This window comes from Artemia franciscana, chromosome 13, assembly GCF_032884065.1.
Source record: "Artemia franciscana chromosome 13, ASM3288406v1, whole genome shotgun sequence".
NCBI lineage: Eukaryota > Metazoa > Arthropoda > Branchiopoda > Anostraca > Artemiidae > Artemia > Artemia franciscana.
This window is the reverse complement of record NC_088875.1, coordinates 1,089,745-1,110,911: the sequence shown is the minus strand read 5'-3', so window position 1 is coordinate 1,110,911 and position 21,167 is coordinate 1,089,745. Positions and strand designations below refer to the sequence as shown.

General features: G+C 36.4%; 1 protein-coding gene across 7 annotated transcripts in view; it reads right to left on the bottom strand.

Annotated features, from left to right (window-relative positions):
- Window positions 1-15,691: 15,691 nt before the first annotated feature.
- Window positions 15,692-21,167, bottom strand: part of LOC136034359 (trafficking protein particle complex subunit 1-like) — a 78,712-nt gene continuing 73,236 nt past the window's right edge. For all 7 annotated transcript variants that reach the window (XM_065715494.1, XM_065715496.1, XM_065715497.1 and 4 more), the window contains one exon: window positions 15,692-16,138. In XM_065715494.1, the coding sequence (XP_065571566.1) occupies window positions 16,010-16,138 (129 nt within the window). In that variant the 3' untranslated portion in view covers window positions 15,692-16,009. The remainder of the gene's footprint in view (window positions 16,139-21,167) is intronic.

Below are 21,167 nucleotides of genomic sequence, written 5' to 3'. Positions count from 1 at the left end.
TTATTCGGGTTTAGTCTAAGCAATGGAAAATGATATATTAATAAATACCGCCCCCTGCTATATTTACCTGAAACCTCGTGGAGGTTTAGACAATTTGGGCATTGAAAGGTGCTCTTTTAGGCATCTGGCATCCTGCCCACCAACAAAATGACCCACCGCCTCTCCTCTTATGATAGCTGATTTACTTTTCCAGGGGAAATGTCCGGGGGAATTTTCTGGGAGAATTTCCCGTGGGGGAGCGAGTTTTCCAGGGGATTTTCCAGGGTAAAATATACCGGACCCCACCTACACATTGGAAATGAATCGGCGCTCGAAACAAAATACGCCTTTCAAAAACAAAGTTCTATCCAAGATTCGAACCAATGTTACCATAGCCACAAATAAGAGCTGTTATCACTAGGCAAAAGCGGCTTGGCCATAGGAGTTTTTTTTTAATAGAAATTGCTTTTTTGTTCAAGCGGTTATTACATTTCTACATAATTTAAGAGAGTAAGATAACCTACCCCTGGGAATTTTATCACCGTTCAATGCTACTTTTTAATGCTCTTTTCACCTAAAAATATCCAAAGATTAAATAATTAGGATTAAATTAATTAAATATTAATTTAATAATTATTTGTTTAAAAAATTAGTTGCTTTGAGTAGAGCCTTTGAAAATCTCTCTAAAATGTTGCCTGCGTGTTATGTCTATTGGTGAAGTGGGGGAAGCTCAATTGGATATAGCTCTATAAAAAAAAATTCTGAAAATACCGAGGGCGTAATTGATTGACTTGCAGATTGATTGATTGAGATTGACTTGCAAAAACACAAATCAATGGATTTAAAGAATAGTTTCTATCAAAACGGAGTCTGAAAATGTCTTAGAATGAATAATATGTATCATAGGGATGTCATAGCCAGGCCATAGGGTGCCACGGTGGCGTGAATTGACATGGGGTATCGCGAGGGGGGTGACTTGCGAAAACACAAACCACTGGATTTAAAGCATAATTTTTATTATAATAATATCTGAAAATGCCTTAAGAACGATAATATGTATCATAGACATTTCACGGACCAGCCCCATATCGTCAAGGTAGGGTGAATATGCATATTTTTGGCTCAATAAAACCTGTCATTTTCATTAAATCCTCTGGGAAATATCCCTTAACATGACTTGAGTTTACCTCTAATAATAACCCCCATTCCCCTGAAATTGGTTGCTAGGGTTCCCGCCTTTCTTGAAATCATACTTTTTTTGCTTATATTTATCCTTTATCAGCTTTTCAGTTTTTTTTTGTTCGTTGAGTTTTGACTGTTTTTTTTCTGTGATTTCATGATTTTATAATGTTTTTGATGCTTGGCAATCAGGAACGCATAGTCTTGGCACAAAGAAACGAAGTATTATCATTAAAACCTCTCAGAAATTTCTCTTAATATTGCTTGTATTAAACCCTAATAGCAACCCTCCCCCTCCCCTACAATTAGTTGCTAAGTTTCCCTCCTTTCTTTAATTCACGGTTTTTGCTTACATTTGATCCTTTATCAGCTTTTTTCACGTTTTGTTTTTTCGTTTGTTGAGTTGAAAGTGCTTTTTTCTGTTATTTCTTTATTTTATAATGTTTGTGATTCCTGGTAATAAGGGATGCATAGGCTTGGGTCAAAAAACGAGGCATTTTCATTAAAAACTCTTATACAAATCTCTTAATATGGCTTAAAGCGCACACAAACCGTAAAATTATAAAGGTTCCTTGAGAAAAAAGAAAAAATCGTGAAGAATTACTGCTCCTATGAGCAGTAATTTCTTTTGAAACTATAGAATAGTGCAAGTTCTAGAAAAGAAAGCTGTTAGAACAATCGGTAGGTGTGTCTAGGATGTACATAACACCTGTGCTTGTTTTAGGTCCCTGAAGCTCCTTAATGTAGGTCAGATAAAGATTATCATTCCACAGCATTTGTGATTCAGTGTATGAATGGTTTAGCCCCTGATGTTTTTACGAGTTTTTACCATATTAATAGTGACCTACATAATTATAGAACTAGGCAAAGTGATAATATAGTTGTTGATTTGTGTTGTCATACCAGATCTTCATTTTCAATGAAACACATCGGTCCATCTGTATGGAATTAGCTACCATTGAGCATTAGGGTGGTGGAGCACGTACCTCAATTTAAAAGGAATTTAAAATATTATTTTCAGGAGAAATTTTCTGAATTTTTATATGGCTAGTGGGCTGGGTAGGGAAGGAAGAGGAGCTGGAGAGGTAAGGGGGTTGGGGTTGGGACTAAAGTGGATTTGGGAGGGCAAGATGGGGGAGGGGATTTGACTGTTGAAGAGTAATGGAGACTGGGTTTGTTATTATGATTCTTTTTTATATTTTTATTTATCGATTGTTATTTTTAATTCAGTTATTATGTATATATTTTTTTCATATATATACGTTATGGCTTTTTTATTGGTTTAATCATAATAGTTTTAAGGTTATTTATAGTATCTTTAAGTAAATAGTCGAGTTAATAGGTAAGTAGTTACGTGGACCTTTGTGCGACCGCAAACCCTCATAGGTTTTCTCCAGCGCGAAAAAGTGTTGTTTAATTTATTTATTTATTTGTGAATTTGCGAAACGTGCTATTTATATATTGCTATTGTGATTGTGAAGCGTGCTATTATCATTAAAACCTCTTGGAAATATCTTTTAATGTGGCTTAAATTATCTGTAATAACAAATCCCCCCTCTCCCCGCTGGAATTGGTTGCTAGTGTTCATGCCTTTCTTTAATTCATGCTTTTTTCTTATATTATATCTTTTATCAGCTTTTTCACATTTTCTTTTTCTGTTTGTTGATTTTTAACTGCTTTTTTCTGTTATTTCATGATTTTACAATGCTTGTGATGCTTGGCAATCAGGAATGCAGTCTTGGTTCAAAGAAACGAGGCATTTTTATTAAAACTTCTCAAACATTTATCTTAATATAACTCAAATTACCTTTAATGCCAATAACAACAACCCTCCCCCTTCCCCCTGGAATTGGTTGTTAGGGTTCCTACCTTTCTTTGATTCTTGCTCTTTTGTGGCTTATATTTTATCCTTTATCAGTTTTTTCAAGTTTCTTTTTTGTGTTTGTTCAGATTTAACTGCTTTTTTCGGTGATTTCATGATTTTATAATGTTTGTTATACTTTGCAATTATGATTCCATAGTTTCGGCTCAATGAAACACGGTATTTTCATTAAAACCTCTCAGAAATATCTCTTCATATGGCTTAAATGTACCTGTAATAACAACACTCCCCCTCCCACTGTAATTGCTCACAGCTTTCCGTATCAGCTTTTACGCTTTGCTTTTCCGTTTTTTGAGTTTTAAATTTTTTTCTGTGATTTCATGATTTTTTAATGTTCGTGATACTTGGCAATTAGGAATGTGTAGTCTTAGCTCCAAGAAACGGGGCATTTTCATTCAAACCTCTTAGAATTATCTCTTACTATGGCTTAAATTTACCTCTAATCAAAACCCTCTCCCCTTGAATTGGTTGCTAGGGTTCCCGCCTTTCTTTAATTCACGTTTTTTGCTTATTTTTTATCCTTTATCACGATTTAACTTTCTGTTTGTTGAGCTTTAATTACTTTTTTCTGTGATTTCATGATTTTATAATGTTTGCGATCCTTGGCAGTCAGGAATGCATAGTCTTAGCTCAAAGAAACGAGGCATTTTCATCAAAACCTCTCAGAAATATCTCTTGACATGGCTTAAAATTTACCTAGAATAAGCCCTTTCCCCTGGAATTGGTTGCTAGGGTCCCCGCCTTTTTTTAATTCACGCTTTGTTTGATTGTATTTTATCCTTTATCAGTTTTTTCACGTTTTGTTTTTCCACTTGTTGAGTTTAAACTTTTTTTTTGTGATTTCGTGATTTTATGATGTTTTTTTTTCGCTGATAAAACTTTTATGTACAATAAAAAGTTTGTGTCTTACAAAGCATTTTCTAGGTCGCGTTAAAAAATTAATACACTGTAGTAGTCAGGTGCGCTTAATAGATCGATAGTCAATAGCATTGGGATGCTTCCGTGCTCTCGACTGGAAAGGATTGGAAAGATATAATCAATAGCTTAATTGATCTGGAAAGTGTGCAGCGAATTCTCCTTGCAGGGAATAGGTTATTTTGTAGAATTCGCTTTTCGAATCATAATATGATTTCCCGAATTAGTCTGGAAGAAAATAAAATTTCGAAGAAAAAACACATTGAAAAGAAAAAAATCTTTAAGTATAACATCTCAAGGGGGCGCCACCATTACCTAGCACCCATGAGTGTACCGTCCTCAGTTACAACCGGGACTTCTCCAACTGGTTATAACAAATCACGCAAGATTACGTCATTCTCAATAAATCCAACAAGTCACGTCAGTCCTATTACGTAACGAACACCTGCATCTTGAAGAAAACACTCCCTTTCATGTAACAGCAAAGAAATCTTGAAGAAACCATTTGCATAAGTCAACAAACAAGCCCTTTTATGTAAAAAACACATGCACCTTGAAGAAAATTAGTAACACCTGCGTCGTGAGCGAAACATCATTGAACTTCCTCGGGTTCTTAAACCATTAAGGAAGAAAGAATAGCGGCTATGTGGGTTGTAGAATCCAAAGGGTGGTCACTACTAACATCCCCCTCAACATGCCATGAAAGTTTCAAATTAATATCCTCAGCCTTTCTAAGATATTGCTGATACGTCTTTAGACAACCAGCATACACATAGTGTCTTTCGATTTTGTTCAACATTTTCGTAAAAATTTCCTGAGAATTTCACCTTAATATCCCAGCTTTTCAAACACTCCCAGGATTAAACGTTCCCTTCTTTCCAAATTATAAATCCCATATGCAAACAACAGGTAAATTGCATAAACAACACTTGCCCCGAGGGCTTTAGGGGTCATGTAAGCACCGAAGACGTAGTTATTGGACCTCCGACTATTTTGAACAATATGGATATCTTAAATTTTTTATCAGTGTTGAAGGGGAGGTCTGAAAAGGATAGGGAGGGGTTGCCTTCAAATCACTGTTAACATCCTCCTCGATATACCTTAGAAGTTTCAACTTAATTAAAGATCCCCCCTCAATTTGGTGATTCAATCTTAATACCCTAAGCCTTTTTGGAGACCCATGACCACATGACAAAAGGAGCTTTTCAAAATCTGGTAGGGACAAAACAAACATGGCACAGGCATCCCCCCCTCAATCACCACCAATAGAATAAACCCGCAGGGAATAGTGGTAGAGAGATGTTTAAAGACTCTAACCAGAGATATTGATCATTTCATCATCCTTTTTGTAGATTTATAGTTGAAAAGGAAATAAAAAAGCCGCATCGAGCGGTAATACAGCTCTAAGGTGTAGGTTACCTTATTGTCTTAAATAACGAACATGCAATAAACCCGTGGTTTGAAAATTCAGATAGTATAAAGTATACTACTACAGACAGACAATTTAGTCAAGTGGTAACGGCTCTGCCTGGTGGTCAGGGTATTATTTTGAAATGTGTATTCTGTTTCAAATGCCGATTCATTTCAATTGTTCGATTGGATCTGGCTTTTTCACCCTAGAAAATCTCCTGGACCCTCCTTCCAAGGAAAATTTCACCCGGAAAAAGGATGCTGCGGGGTATTACCTCCTTTATTATTCCAGAAACAATGTTTCTGGCATTCATTTTAAAACTTCGTTTAACCAAACTAATTTGTTTCATACTTTATAAAATGAAACGCAATGATGTATCTGCGCACCATCTATTATGAAGAATAGGTTGTGGATCATTTTTTGGCGGTGGGGAGGGGGAAAGGCCTAAAAAAGTGCATATTAATGCCAAAAAATCCTCACTTTCACTGAGCCTTCAGATAAATGTAGAATGAATTCTAGGGAAGGAGAGGATGATATCTAATCTCTCTTGATTTCTAGTAATTTTTCCGGTCTACACATTTATCATTGCTTTAGGAAGGGAGGTAATTGGGCTCCCACAATTGTGACTATCTTTTTTTCTGTGTGGCATAAAATAATATATTCGCAGCTCAACCGGCACAGAGATGAAAAAAGCAAGACGGGGCATCATGAACATTGCCAGGAAATTTCCTTGGGTGGGAGCAGATTTTACCAGGAGGTTTTTTTCAGCGATTTGAAATGGTAATATTTCTCTTTCCCTCTTTATATACAATGTTTTATTATATTTAAACATCTGTATACAATGTATTTAAGCATCAAAAACCCTATTGTAGAGGTTGAGATGTCTTTGGCTGCGAGGAAGATCATAAGTCACGCGGAATTCCAATTCATAATGAACCTTTCAGTTTACCTCCTATCCATCCCTTAATTCAGAATTTCAATTTATAGCCAACACTCCTTAGAAGTTTCAACGTGCATAGCGCCTTTTGATTTACTCAGCTACGTGTGTCGTTTCTAGAGAATATCCTTTGACAAATTTGATATCTTGGCCTAGCAAACGATCCCTAGAAGATCCTAGCTGATAAGACGACTAAAACGAAACATGACTACATTTTCTGCTATTAAACAAACAGTAACAAATACAGTCTGATTAAAGTAAAGATCAATATTAAACCCTAAGACAGCCAGGATTCATCCTGTATGGGAAAAGGACTGCCTCCTCCTCGTCTCGTGGTTGTAAAGACTTCGGAGGATGATCACTCAATCAGAAAATGAGAGTTCTAATGCCTTTTTTAAAAGTCCAAAGTGATTGAAAGCGACAAGCGCCTGTCCTAGAATTTGTTTTGATATCCAGTCCTTATAAAACCCTTAATGTTCTTTTCTAGAAACGTCTTTTGTCCCGTCGAAAAGAGTAGCAAAGTAAATAGCTCATTTTACATCTGAAATAATGTATTGGCGCAAGGTACTGCCAATAAGTGTAACTGCGTCATTTTGGTACTTACGACTGTAACAGTGACCATCTCGGTGCTGTAACTTGGCCTTCAGCTTTTCGTTGCCTTTAGACATGCCCTCCATCAATTCAACCCAATTACTCCGGTTTGCGCTATGTTTGTGATTCGTCATAACCCCTCAAAGCAAGACCCTGGCGGACAGGAAAATAAATACCGCGAAAAATGTACTTTACATGATCTCTATTTTCCTGAGCCTCTTGAGATCTGGATTGAATTAAGGGATTCGCTATAGATCTCGAAGTATTAGTACTATTTGTCTTAAATTCCGTCCATGCTGACACACAATGCCTATGTTTCCAGAACCATCATGTTGCTTTAATAGAGCAGAACTGTCATTCAACTTGCAAATTCCTGACTCAACGAAAGTCCTTTTCCAGCAGTTCCTCCAGCCCTTGGAGTCCCAATAGAAAAGTGGCGGCAAGCAAAACAGAACAAAGAATTGAAGTTTTGAATATTCAATCCATTCATAAGTCTTATAGTAATGTGCACCGAATTTCCTTCCGTTAGAAGTGGAAGTCGGATATCTCTCAAGAATAAATTGAGCTGGTTTGTCGTGACGCGTCGTAGATATATCTGAGAAGTTCTTGACTGCTACTGCTACTGGAACCCGCAGGGGGTTCAGGGATGCAGACCAAACTTTCGTATTGACCTGACCCATTTATTGTTCCACTTGTTTCCGAAAGACTGTTACAAATGGGGGAATTTATTTCCACTAACCCGACACTTTGAGCGCTGACAGTATTGCCAGTTTCATCATTTTTCTTCCGCATTTTCACCGCGAAAAACTTTGAAGTTTGTAGTCGCTTTTTACTCATAGTTTGATTACGAATTCTTCACAAGAACAATAAAGAACTACTGACTAGCTGAAGTTTAGTTTTGAATGAACCCTACTAAGAAGTTACATTTCTGGTTGAGGATTGGGTAGTAAAATAGTGTAGACGCGCTTTTAGACATTTCAAAACAAGATTGTCTCCTAATGGTAGAATTAGGGTGGTACAAGAGTGGGAAAGACGGGCATTTCAAAACAAGGTCACCGAAAAGCAACAGTGCTATTTAATAGCTGTGAAAAAAAAAACGAAGCACAGGGGCAACAAAGAGAAACGACCAGTTAGCCAGTCTCGCCGGTTTAATATAGCGCATAACTAAAATAACTGTGAAATACAAATGAAAGGTAATTTTTCAAAGTCTAGGGGGACATGCCCCCCTAATTGCCACCTTTGTTTGTAATTTTTAATGGTACTGATGATATTTTGAATTTATGTTGTTCATTTACACATTTTGAAGACTTTGGTGGCGTTAAAAAAAACTCGTATAAGAAAATTGACCTTTATTTCAGTGAGACTAAAACGTAGTTTCTTATTTTCAATCGTAAAGGAAGTGATCCTGCCCCTGAAGTAAAACTCGATGACGAGACAGGAAAATCTTCATCTAGTATAGTGTATCTTAGCCTGCCTATCCTTGCAGAATCTGAAGAGCGTTTCAAGTTTGTTGATGAATTGTCTGCACTTCTTACGATTTAACCCACTCGAGCGAGATATCACTACCCCAGATGCTCTGTTTCCAATTGTTTCCTCTGCAACGATCCTAGGCATAACATTTACAAGTGACTGCTCGTTTAAGCTGCATCTAGACAATAATGTGCACAAAAGGTCACTACTCAATCCAGAGTTTAATAAGTATGCACAGTTTAGGCTTCTCTGATCGTCAGCTACTGCTGGCGTATACAACCTACATCAGGCCTTTCCTCGAGTATTGCTGTCCCGTTTGGGGTCCTCAAACTCAGAACACAGCTTACATGGCAGATAGAACATGTTCAAAAACGCGCTACTAGGATAATTCTTGGACCCAGTTTTAGCAGCTACGAAAGTGTGCTTGAGCTCTTGAATTTGCCCACCTTATTCGATCGAAGACATGAGCTAATAATGAAATTTAGGAGATCACTATTAACAAACGAGAAGCAACCATCCATACTTCCACCATCCGCATCAATCAGCAGACATACTAGGCATTACAACAAACTAGAACCAGTCAAGTGCCGTACGAACTGACTCGCAAACTCCTTTGTACCATTTTTCGTAAGAGCATTTAACAAGTGAATTGAAAGTTGCACCGTATTTCGTAAGTGTATCTAACTAGTAACCATTTTATGACTGTAAAAGTAGCGTAATTTAGCGTTCATTTTTGAGTGCTACGATAGCTATTTCAATAAACGAATACAAATAAGCATTCAATGTGTTTTTACTTTTAACGATTTCGTAAATTTTCCCCATTGTGTGCTTCCCTGGAAGCGTTAAAAAAGTGATTAGTAACCGGTATAACATACCCCATTCGTACATTGCTGTAAGGAAAAGAGTAACAAGTTCCAGAAGATTGTAGCGGGAAAGCAACTCCGGGATATTCGTCTTTTGTTGTTTTATTCGTATATATCTGTGCGTTCTTTATTTATTTTTATTTTCTATCATTCATTCACTCAAAAATCAAAAGAGACTACTGGAATATATATAACGCTATGAACAAGTGTTGAGTCCACTTTCTGGCACTTTGGAGGAGAGGTATTTTTTTTTTTATTTTTTTTTTTAAGGTGGCAAATCAGGATATCTTTAAACATTCACTTTAACAATCGTTCCTAGCTTTCAGGCAGCTCCTTTACTGCAACCAAATAAATAATTAAGGCTAAAGAGCAAAACCTTCTACAGCATTTATTGAAATTTCATTTGATTAAGAAATTGGCTATAACTTACTTAATTAATGGGAAATAATTTAGTTCGTTTTACACTTTTAGGGTAAAGTACCATAAACGTATAGTATATAAATGTAAAGCAGTTTGTCTTCTTAAGCTGTAAATAAAGAGCAGCCCCAGAAAATAGTACACGAAAATCTAAGACACAGAATTATTGAAACAACATAGATATCAAACAAATTTAGCTTTTGTGGTAATTTTAAATCCATCAGATTTATTGAAAATACAGTAGCTCATCAAAACTTACTAGAAAAATTGCATTACCTTAGAAAAAGGGCAAAAACACTTTTTAGCAGGGGGCGGGGTGATCTTGAGTAAGTTTGAACAGCTGAAATCATTGGTCCATAGACGTCCACACTGAAGATTAAAGTTCCTCTATGAAAAAAGCAAAATTTTCTGGTGGTGGGTGCGCGTTCTTCTCTATTTACTTTTCTAGGGCGGGGAGGTGGGTAATTCTGTCAAACCAGTGGTAGTAAGATATTTAAAAAGAGCTCATTCAAACGAAAATTCAAAGATCTAGTGCCCTTTTAAAGTACGAAAGAGCTTTTGCCCAGTGAAATACCAGTTTGTTCTGCCTAACTAAAGTTTTTCCCCAACTAGGGTCAAGCAAGTCAGTACTAACCAACAGCAAAATGTATTTGGTTAGCACTATTATTTCTAAAAAGAAGTCCACTTTAAAATTCAGAACGCGACTGTCTATATGGCTGACTCATAAAATAATTATAAATCTCCACAAAAAGAAAACGAGTTTAACTCATAAAATAATTATAGATCTCCACAAAAAGAAAACGAGTTTCAAAACCTCGAAGGATATTTTTTTTTTTTTAGTAAAACACAAAAAGTGGAAATTTTTAAAATCAAGGAGAAATCCCCCCTGCCCTGGCGCCCCGACAATGGAGAGCTGTGCTTGTGAATTCGGCAATAAGATCAATTAAGTTAAGATCAAGAAAAGAACAAAACATAGAAAATGAGAACGAAACTGGGTAAATGGGCTCGGAATGTCACCCTAACAGAGATAACAAGGAAAACAGGTATAATCACTTGATTTTTGTGCAGTGTTGCAATATTAGTGGCTGCAATTCTTCTTACTTCTGGCACCATACTCTTTAAAGCTGGCTGAGCCGCTGCTTACTAGGAGCAAAATCTCTCTAAATTTAATCAAATATGGAGCTATGCCTAAATGGAAGCTGATGGCAACATGAGATGGTTGAGATGGAATAAAACTTAAAATTAGAAAAACAGGTAAAAAATAAAACAACAAATAAATGAATAAAAAAGAGGCTTGCAATATGCTTCTACCCAATTTACAAAATTATATTCTATATATTTGAATTATGTCCTAGTATACTAAGGCTTCAGAGTTTTGAATATCGGGATGGAGGAGGAGCGTGCGTAGCTGTGTTGGCCTCAGCCGGCATGGTGCTGCAGTGAATTGCTAGTAGTAGAGGTTTTATCCTCGATTGTGCTACTCACCTGTTATTCCAGTTACAATGATTACAAATGATTACAACGTCTGGATATAGGAACCATTCAGGTAGGAGATGGTTATTGCCCCTAACTTTGTTTCATACGAAGCTTTTTCTCCATTTTACAAAAGCAAGCTTTCTTATCTATTTGACATCAATAAAAAAAATTAGTTTAGAAAACCTCCTACTTTAAGACCCTGGAAGCGTATAATTAAAACTATAATAACCTATTTACGATCCACTATGAAATATCAGTAAAAGTGGAATAAAGAAATATAAAGAAAAAAAATGGAAAGCAAAAAAACTAGCAGAAAAATATGAAAAAGACTGTGGTAAGCCACAAACGCTGAAATAGCAGGAACAAAACAAACTTTGAAGAAACAAGCAACAGAAATAAACAAAACCCTTTTGTAACAAAACAAACTTTGCCATTATTATCAAGAATATTAATTTTTTTTCTTTTTCTTCCATAAAGTCATTCTATTATTATAGCAAAGAGTAAAATAAAAGAACAACATCAAACGTCCTACATTCTATTTTCATAGATTGTCATTTAGCTGTTTAATAGTTGCTAATAGGAGTAAATTATTATTTATATATAAAATTATTTGTAATGACGTTTCCCAACTCCCTAGTAAATTCAGAAAGATATGGAAAATAAGAAACCTTAAAAAAAAAATATCCCACATTTATTAACTTTAAGAAAAAGTCCAAAACGGAAAAAGACACCAGACAGTAGACTATACTACTATACTGCTACTATATAATAACTACTACTACTGCTAATACTATATATAATTACTACATACATAATAACTACTAATAGCATATGTTTTTGAGTACTAATCTGCAGTCAGAGCTTGGCGTCGGAAGTCCTACGAGAAAAAAAATATAAAATTATTTGTAATGACGTTTCCCAACCCCCTAGTAGATTTAGAAAGATATAGAAAATAAGAAACCTTAACATTTAAAAAAAAATAACACACATTTATTAACTTTAAGAAAAAGTCCAAAACGGAGAGAGACACCAGACAGTAAACTATAGACTATACTACTATACTACTACTATATAATAACTACTACTACTACTGCTATATATAACTGCTACGTACATAATAACTACTACTAGCCAATGTTTTTGAGTACCCAATCTGCAGTCAAAGCTTGACTTCGGAAGCCCTACGAGAAAGAAATATAAAATTATTTGTAATGACGTTTCCCAGCCCCCTAGAAGATTTAGAAAGATATAGAAAATAAGAAACCATAACATTAAAAAAAAAAATAACACACATTTATTAACTTTAAGAAAAAGTCCAAAACGGAGAGAGACACCAGACAGTAAACTATAGACTATACTACTATACTACTACTATATAATAACTACTACTACTGCTGCTATATATAACTGCTAAGTACATAATAACTACTACTAGCCAATGTTTTTGAGTACCCAATCTGCAGTCAAAGCTTGGTGTCGGAAGTCCTAGGAGAAAAAAAAAAAATTATTTGTAATGACGTTTCCCAACCCCCTAGTAGATTTAGAAAGATATACAAAATAAGAAACCTTAAGAAAAAATAACACACATTTATTAACTTTAAGAAAAAGTCCAAAGTGGGAAGAGACACCAGACAGTAGACTATAGACTATACTACTATATTACTACTATATAATAACTACTACTACTACTACTATATATAACTACTACATACATAATAACTACTACTAGCCAATGTTTTTGAGTACCCAATCTGCAGTCAAAGCTTGGTGTCGGAAGTCCTACGAGAAAAAAATATAAAATTATTTGTAATGACGTTTCCCAACCCCGAATAGATTCAGAAAGATATTAAATAAAAAAACAAGTTTTTTTAGCTGAAAGTAAGGAGCGACATTAAAACTTAAAACGAACAGAAATTACTTCGTATATGAAAGGGGCTGCTTCCTTATCAACGCCCCACTCTTTACGCTAAAGTTTGACTCTTTCTCTCAACTCTGCTTTTTAAAACAGTAAAAAACTATAGCGTAAAGAGCGGGGCGTTGATGAGGAAGCATCCCCTTTCATATACGAAGTAATTTTTGTTCGTTTTAAGTTTTAATGTCGCTCCTTACTTTCAGCTAAAAAAACTTGTTTCTTTATTTAATTTCTGAACGATTTTGAATCAATGCATGTTTTGATTTTGGCTCTCCGCAGAGGAATAATTAACACGAAATTTAAAGTTTTTTTTGGCTAAATGGCTTTCTCATAGTTTTGACCGAATGATTTTGAGAAAAAAGGTAACGGTGGAGGAAGCCTAGTTGCCCTGCGATTTTTTGGTTACTTAAAAAGGCAACTACAACTTTTGTAATCTCATGTTTTTATTACATATATGAGGGGTTCACCCCCTCGTCAGTACCTCACTCTTTACACTAAAGATTAAATTTTGTCCCAATTCATTAAGAATGACCCCTGAATCACAAAAGCCGTAGAATAAATAGTTGAAATCACTAAAAATAATTTAGCGTAAAGAGCGGGGTATTAGGAGAAGGTGAGCCCCTCATATGCGTAATAATTTCTGTTCGTTTTAAGCTTTAATGCTGCTCCTTACTTCCAGTTGAAAAAACTTTACATATTTATTTTTTCATTGTTTTTTTTTTAAATAATGCTAGAAAATCCTGCGCTCCCTTCATGGAAATTTTCTTCCCCCATGACAAATTCCTCGATGGAAAGTTTCCCCAACATATCCCCCTCTTGTCAACCCCTCCCCCAACCAAAAAATCCCCCTGAAAACGTCTGTACACTTCCCAATAATCATTACTATATGCAAGCACTGGTCAAAGTTTGTAACTTGTAGCCCCTCCCACGGGGACTGTGGGGGAATAAGTCGTCCCCAAAGACATAGTTATAAGGTTTTTTGACTACGCTGAATAAAATGGCTATCTCAGAATTTTGATCCGTTGACTTTGGGAAAATAATTAGCGTGGGAGGGGTCTAGGTGCCCTCCAATTTTTCGGTCACTTAAAAAGGGAACTAGAGCTTTTCATTTCCGCTAGAATGAGCCCTCTCGCAAGATTCTAGGACCACTGGGTTGATACGATCACCCCTGGGAAAAAAACAAAAGCAAAAAAAAACAAAAAAATAAACAAACAAATAAACACGCATCCGTGATCTGCCTTCTGGCAAAAAATACAAAATTCAACATTTTCGTAGATAGGAGCTTGAAACTTCTACAATAGGGTTCTCTGATACACTGAATCTGATGGTGTGATTTTTGATCGTATGACTTTTAGGGGGTGTTTCCCCCTATTTTCTAAAATGAGGCAAATTTTCTCAGGCTCGTAACTTTTGATGGGTAAGACTAAACTTGATAAAACTTATATATTTAAAATCAGCATTAAAATGCGATTCATTTGATGTAGCTATTGGTATCAAAACTCCAGTTTTTCAGTTTTGGTTACTATTGAGCCGGGTCGCTCCTTACTACAGTTCGTTACCACAAACTGTTTGATAGAAAATAAGAAACCTTGAAAAAAAATGACACACATTTATTAACTTTAAGAAAAAGTCCAAAACGGGAAGAGACACCAGACAGTAGACTATAGACTATACTACTATATTACTACTATATAATAACTACTACTATATATAACTACTACATGCATAATAACTACTACTAGCCAGTGTTTTTGAGTACCCAATCTGCAGTCAAAGCTTGACTTCGGAAGCCCTACGAGAAAGAAATATAAAATTATTTGTAATGACGTTTCCCATCCCCCTAGTAGATTCAGAAAGATATAGAAAAATAATAAGCCTTAACATTTAAGAAAATACCACACATTTATTAACTTTAAGAAAAAGTCCAAAACGGAAAGAGACACCAGACAGTAGACTATAGACTATACTACTATACTACTACTATATAATAAATACTACTATTACTGCTATATATAACTGCTACGTACATAATAACTACTACTAGCCAATGTTTTTGAGTACCAATCTGCAGTCAGAGCTTGACGTCGGAAGTCCTTCGCGAAAAAAAATGTAAAATTATTTGTAATGATGGTGATTGCTAATCGAACATTCCCTGTGTCCCCGTCGTCATTTATATATCCTCTTGTGCCCCCGGTGTCCCCGTTGCAGTTGTATCCCTGTGTCCCGGTCGTCATTTATATTCCCTGTGTCCCGGACGTCATTTGTGTCCCGGTGTCCCAGTCTGTAATTTCTCTTTGAGTGTCCCGGTCATCATTTATATTCCCTGTGTCCTGGTGTCCCGGTCGTCATTTGTGTCCCGGTCTGTAATTTCTCTTCGAACATTCCCTGTGTCCCGGTTGACTCTTTGAGCAGCTTCCTCGGCTGTTGCCATTATAGGTTCTTCAGTCATTTTACAATTAATAATTTCTCTTTGAACGATCTTCTTAAATACTTATAATGACGTCACATACTAAGCATCGTCATAACAAAACATGACGACAACTAACTTCATGACGACATACAGCTCAATCCTTATAATGACGTCAATGGACAAACAGACAAACAACTTATTTTTACATCCAACCCCCTAGTAGATTCAGAAAAATAAGAAACCTTAACATAGAAAAAATAACAGACATTTATTAACTTTAAGAAAAAGTCCAAAATGGAGACCAGTACAGTAGCCTACCTAGCAGACAGTAGCCTATATAGTAGGAGTATACACTGATGAACCTTTATTAGCTCACTGATAAAGAGGAATTCGATAAATATCGATAAGCGGTAAAGTCTTCACCGTTTTGATCCTGTAAATTTCTATGCCAACGTAGAAAATTCAGACTATCAATGGTATAAAAATAGAGGGAAAACGTCGGATTCATTCAGCTTTGGAGGAAAAACGTCGGGAAAACGTCAGGAAAATCCAGGAAAAACGTCAGATTCATTCAGCTTTGGAGGAATGTATAACAGACTGTTTGATTAAATTATCCAACTTCTGTCTAAATAATTCACATTTGATTTCCTCTCCCACTTCAATGATAGGATTCATAGTTATGTATTCCACATATACCTAGAAAAATAATAACTATTGAAATGAATATAAAATAAGTCAAGAACAAAGCAACTCAGTGATAAAGCAAGAATCTAGAATGCAAATATATAAATAAAAATTAGTTACGTAAGATATAATTAAAATATGATATAATAAATATAGATACACATATTGTCTATATATATATATATATATATATATATATATATATATATATATATATATATATATATATATATATATATATATATATTTATATATATACTAGCTTGGGGTGGCGCTTCGCGCCACCCCAACACCTAGCTGGTGGGGGAGCTTCGCGCCCCCCACCCCCAAGCCCCCCCCCCCGCGCACGTAAGTCGTTACGCGACATATTAGTTACGCGCCATTGTAGTTGTGTCCCTGTGTCCCACCTGTGAATATAGATAGATATATATATATATATATATATATATATATATATATATATATATATATATATATATATATATATATATATATATATATATATATATATATATATATATATATATATATATATATATATATATATGTGTGTGTGTTTTTAACTACGTAAAACTTGCGAATATACAACATTCTTCGATGTCCCATTGTCTGTGCATATAAATAGATTGTCCGGTTTACCGACTCTTGAACATGCAACATAAAATTGTCCATGGGAAAAACAATCCGTGTTCAGATCTATATCTCATTATTCTAATGATTGCCCTTGAACTTTGTTGATGGTGATTGCTAATCGAACATTCCCTGTGTCCCCGTCGTCATTTATATATCCCCCTGTGCCCCCGGCGTCCCCGTTGCAGTTGTGTCCCTGTGTCCCGGTCCTCATTTATATTCCCAGTATCCCGGTCCTCATTTGTGTTCCAGTGTCCCAGTCTGTAATTTCTCTTTGAGCGTCCCGGTCGTCATTTATTTTCCCTGTGTCCCGGTCGTCATTTGTGTCCCGGTGTCCCGGTCTGTAATTTATCTTTGAGTGTCCCGGCCGTCATTTATATGTCCCGGTCGTTATTTGTGTCCCGGTGTCCCAGTCTGTAATTTCTATTTGAGTGTCCCGGTCGTCATTTATGTTCCCTGTGTCCCGGTGTCCCGGTCGTCATTTGTGTCCCGGTGTCCCGGTCTGTAATTTCGTCAGTCGACAAACATGACGTCAGTCGACAAACAACTTCATGACGACATACAGCTCAATCCTTATAATGACGTCAGTCGACAAACATGGCGTCAGTCGACACACAAACATGACGTCAGTCGACAGACACACAAACAAACAACTTATTTTTTATATATACTAGCTGTTGGGGTGGCGCTTCGCGCCAACCCAACACCTAGTTGGTGGGGGGAATTCGCGCCCCCCCAAGCCCCCCGCGCGCGTAAGTCGTTACGCGCCATATTAGTTACGCGCCATTGTAGTTGTGTCCCTGTGTCCCACCTGTGAATATAGATAGATTTATTTATGTGTTTCAAACTACGTAAAAATTGCGAATATACAACATTCTTGGCTTTCCCATTGTCTGTGCATATACAAAGCCGTATGTACTAATAATGACGTCATATGCAAACGCTCTTTTTACAAACAAACAAACATGCATACACACAACTCGTTTTTATATAGATAGATAGATAGATAGATGCAATACAAATTAACTGCGTAAAACTTGCGAATATACAACATTCTTCGCTGTCCAATTGTCGCTGCATATAAATAGATTGTCAGGTTTACCGACCCTCGAACATGCAACGTACAATTGTCCATGGGAAAAACAATCAGTATTAAGATCTATACCACATTTTTCTAATGATTGACCTTGAGCTTTGTTAATGGTGATTGCAAATGCTAATCGAATTGGGAATTGCAATCTTTTAAATTGAAAAGGCAGATCCGTTGGAATCATGGGAATGCGAGGAATAAGAACAGCCTCACCCTCAAAAGGCCCTGTCAAGATTGTGGCCTCTATTAGGTTTTCCATTGTTTTTTTTACGGCAAGTCGAGTGCCATTGCAAAGCTTTGGTGGGTTTATATTTCTTAAAAGTATTATTGGTACGCCTATTTTTAGTTGTAGCACGTGTGGTGGAAACCCTGAAAGATCTATGGAATTTAAAAATTCAGATGGATAGTTAACCGCTTCATTTGGTTCCAAAACTGTGTCGACTGACTTGTAAAGGACTGCCTGGTCTCGAATCTTGGTCAAAACAATATTGTTGATTTCGTGGACGTCTATATTTTTGGGTGCGAGAATCGCTCTTTCACTTAACCATTTATTATTTTTATAATTTTTTAGAATATTCGGAAATACTTTTTCAATCAATTCATTTTTGGACGTCACTAAATTACAGAAATCAGCAGGTAGTTGTATACGTCCTGAAATTGAGTCTACTGGGAGCTTTCCGTTTCCAATTGCCAGCAATTGATCTGAAAATGTTTGACCAGAGTCATCGTTTTGCAATCGGACACGCATATTTGTAGTTAACTTTAATATTTTTACGTGTGCCCATAAATTAGAATTTTTCAGGCAAGCATTCATTTCGTCTGCAGGAGTTGATCTAGGTATTATAGGTAATGTTTGCCTGAAATCTCCCGCAAGCAATATTAATGTGCTGCCAAAGGGTTTCGACTTCCCTCTCAAATCTTTCAAGCATTGATCCAGAGCCTCGAGCGATTTTTTGTGTGCCATTGTGCACTCATCCCAAATAATAAGTTTGCATTGCTGCAATACTTTACCCATCCCAGATGATTTGGAAATATTGCACGTGGGAGTTTCTGTAGAATGCAAATTCAGAGGCAATTTCAAAGCGGAATGAGCAGTTCTTCCACCAGGCAGCAATGTTGCGGCTATTCCGGACGATGCAATTGCCAACGCTATATCATTTTTTGATCGAATTGATGCCAGAATCAGTTTTATCACAAATGTTTTACCAGTACCTCCTGGCGCATCCAAAAAGAAAATTTCTCCAACGTTGTTATCGACACAATGCATTATCGTATCATAAATGTCTTTTTGTTCCGACGTTAACTTGGAAATGTTATTTTGTACATACGACAATAGATCACTCGTACTGTAACTTTGTTCACGATCCAATTCTACACATGTCGAAACAGCAGCGATACGGTTAGGTGAAGACATTCCCAAATCCTGAAGAGGTTTGTTTGCCATACGTACGCACAAATCTTCTATAATAACTAAAGTGTAGTTATAAATTTCTGATGTAAAATCAAAAGTCATATCTGACGTCTCTAACTGTTTTCGATGGAGTATATCTTCGGACATTTTTGACTTATATTTTTCCCATAACTCTGTAGGAGCTGATGGAGAGCAAGTTGTTAAAATGATGCCAAACAATGCACGAATTTGACTTGGGGTTGACGTTTCGCACGCGTCATTGATGCAGTTATCCCAGTGTTGGTCATTCTCCAATAAATTCAGAGCTTGGCATGCACTACGGTAAGTGTCATGTATAGTACCGTTTACAGTTCTCAAATACTCAAAGGATGTCGGACCGGGTACATTCACCAAAAGCAGGCGTAGAAAGAAGCATTCATGTTGATTGGGGTGAACGGTGTAGAGTCTTCCTATCGTGGTATCTTTGAAGATGGTAGGTTGGCCGTCGACTGACTTACCCTGTTTTCGACGTTCAAATACTTTATTTTTAGTATTCCACGTGTAATACGAAGGCACTTCAGTATACAGCAGTTTTTTTGCAAAAGAATCATTTTTGCAAAGCGAAAAAAAAGCTGTTAATGTTGTATCCGGTGGATTCAGGACTCTTTGTTGCACGTTGGTTTCCGTGAAATAAACACGTTGACCATTCTGTAAATGTACCGCTAAGTGAACAACAGCTGGACTACGTTCATGTATCAGAAATGAAAGAATTCGCCAAACAGCTTCATTACTGCTTATGTATCTTCCAGCCTGATATTGTACGATTTCGTCGAAATCTTTGATTTCGGGCTGCAAGCCAAAAACTGCCATGTCACTGCCTTTGTTGACGTATTTACATATGTATTTGATTGCCTTTACGGAGTTACAGTATTCAACGTTTATGTGTGCATTAAATGTTTTTGATAATAATGGGGAATATGGAACAACCCACTGGTTATCTACTTCGATGGTGGTACCGTTACGCTTCTTTATTATTGCTGTTTTACCGCCATCTTCAGTAGATCTTCTTCTATATTGTGGGTAACCATCATTGCCAGTAATTGTGTTTGATACTAAAAGTCGAGGATATTGCTTTGTGCACCTTCCTTTGGCCATGCATGGTGAATTTTCGTTCAGTGCACGGCAAGGTCCATGTATCATATTTTTTACAATAATATCATGTAACCCCTTATCGACATTTTTATCAGGTATTTCAGCGGAAATCACATCATCAATTTCGTTCGAAGTAATTTTTTTATGTAGCCAGATTAGTATATGTGCGTGTGGCAAACCTCGTTTTTGCCATTCCACTGAGTACATCCAGCATCGCACTGACCCAAACACTTCAAGTTTTACTATGTAGTTTATCAGTGATTTCAACTTTTGCCGGAAGACACGGGCCGTAATGTCATGCCTATGAACCGCCGATTGTCCTTGAAGTAAAAGCTGCAGTATCTCGTCCAAAGATTGATTACATGTAAATGTAATAAATAAATCTGGACGACCATAGAGACGAACATACGCAATAGCATCTTGAGCATATTCATGCATATGACGGGGACTGCCAGCATATGACGAAGGTAAAATTGTTAATCTTCCAACGTTTGTGGTATTACCGTCATTTATAACTGCATCTCGCAAATCAATGTATTGTTCAGAGCGGAGCTTGGTCTGATTCAGGCGGATATATAGCAAACGTTCTGATTCAATTTTAGCATACATATCAACGACAAATTGGTGAAACAATTCACGGCATTTTAAAATATAATTTTCTTCATCCTGCCGAATCATTAGTCTATAGGAATAATAATGCATTGCACTGCATTTCTTATTCATTTCTTTGTTAGTGGCTGGATTCATCAATTTAATATTAAAGTGATAGCCGTCGGCTC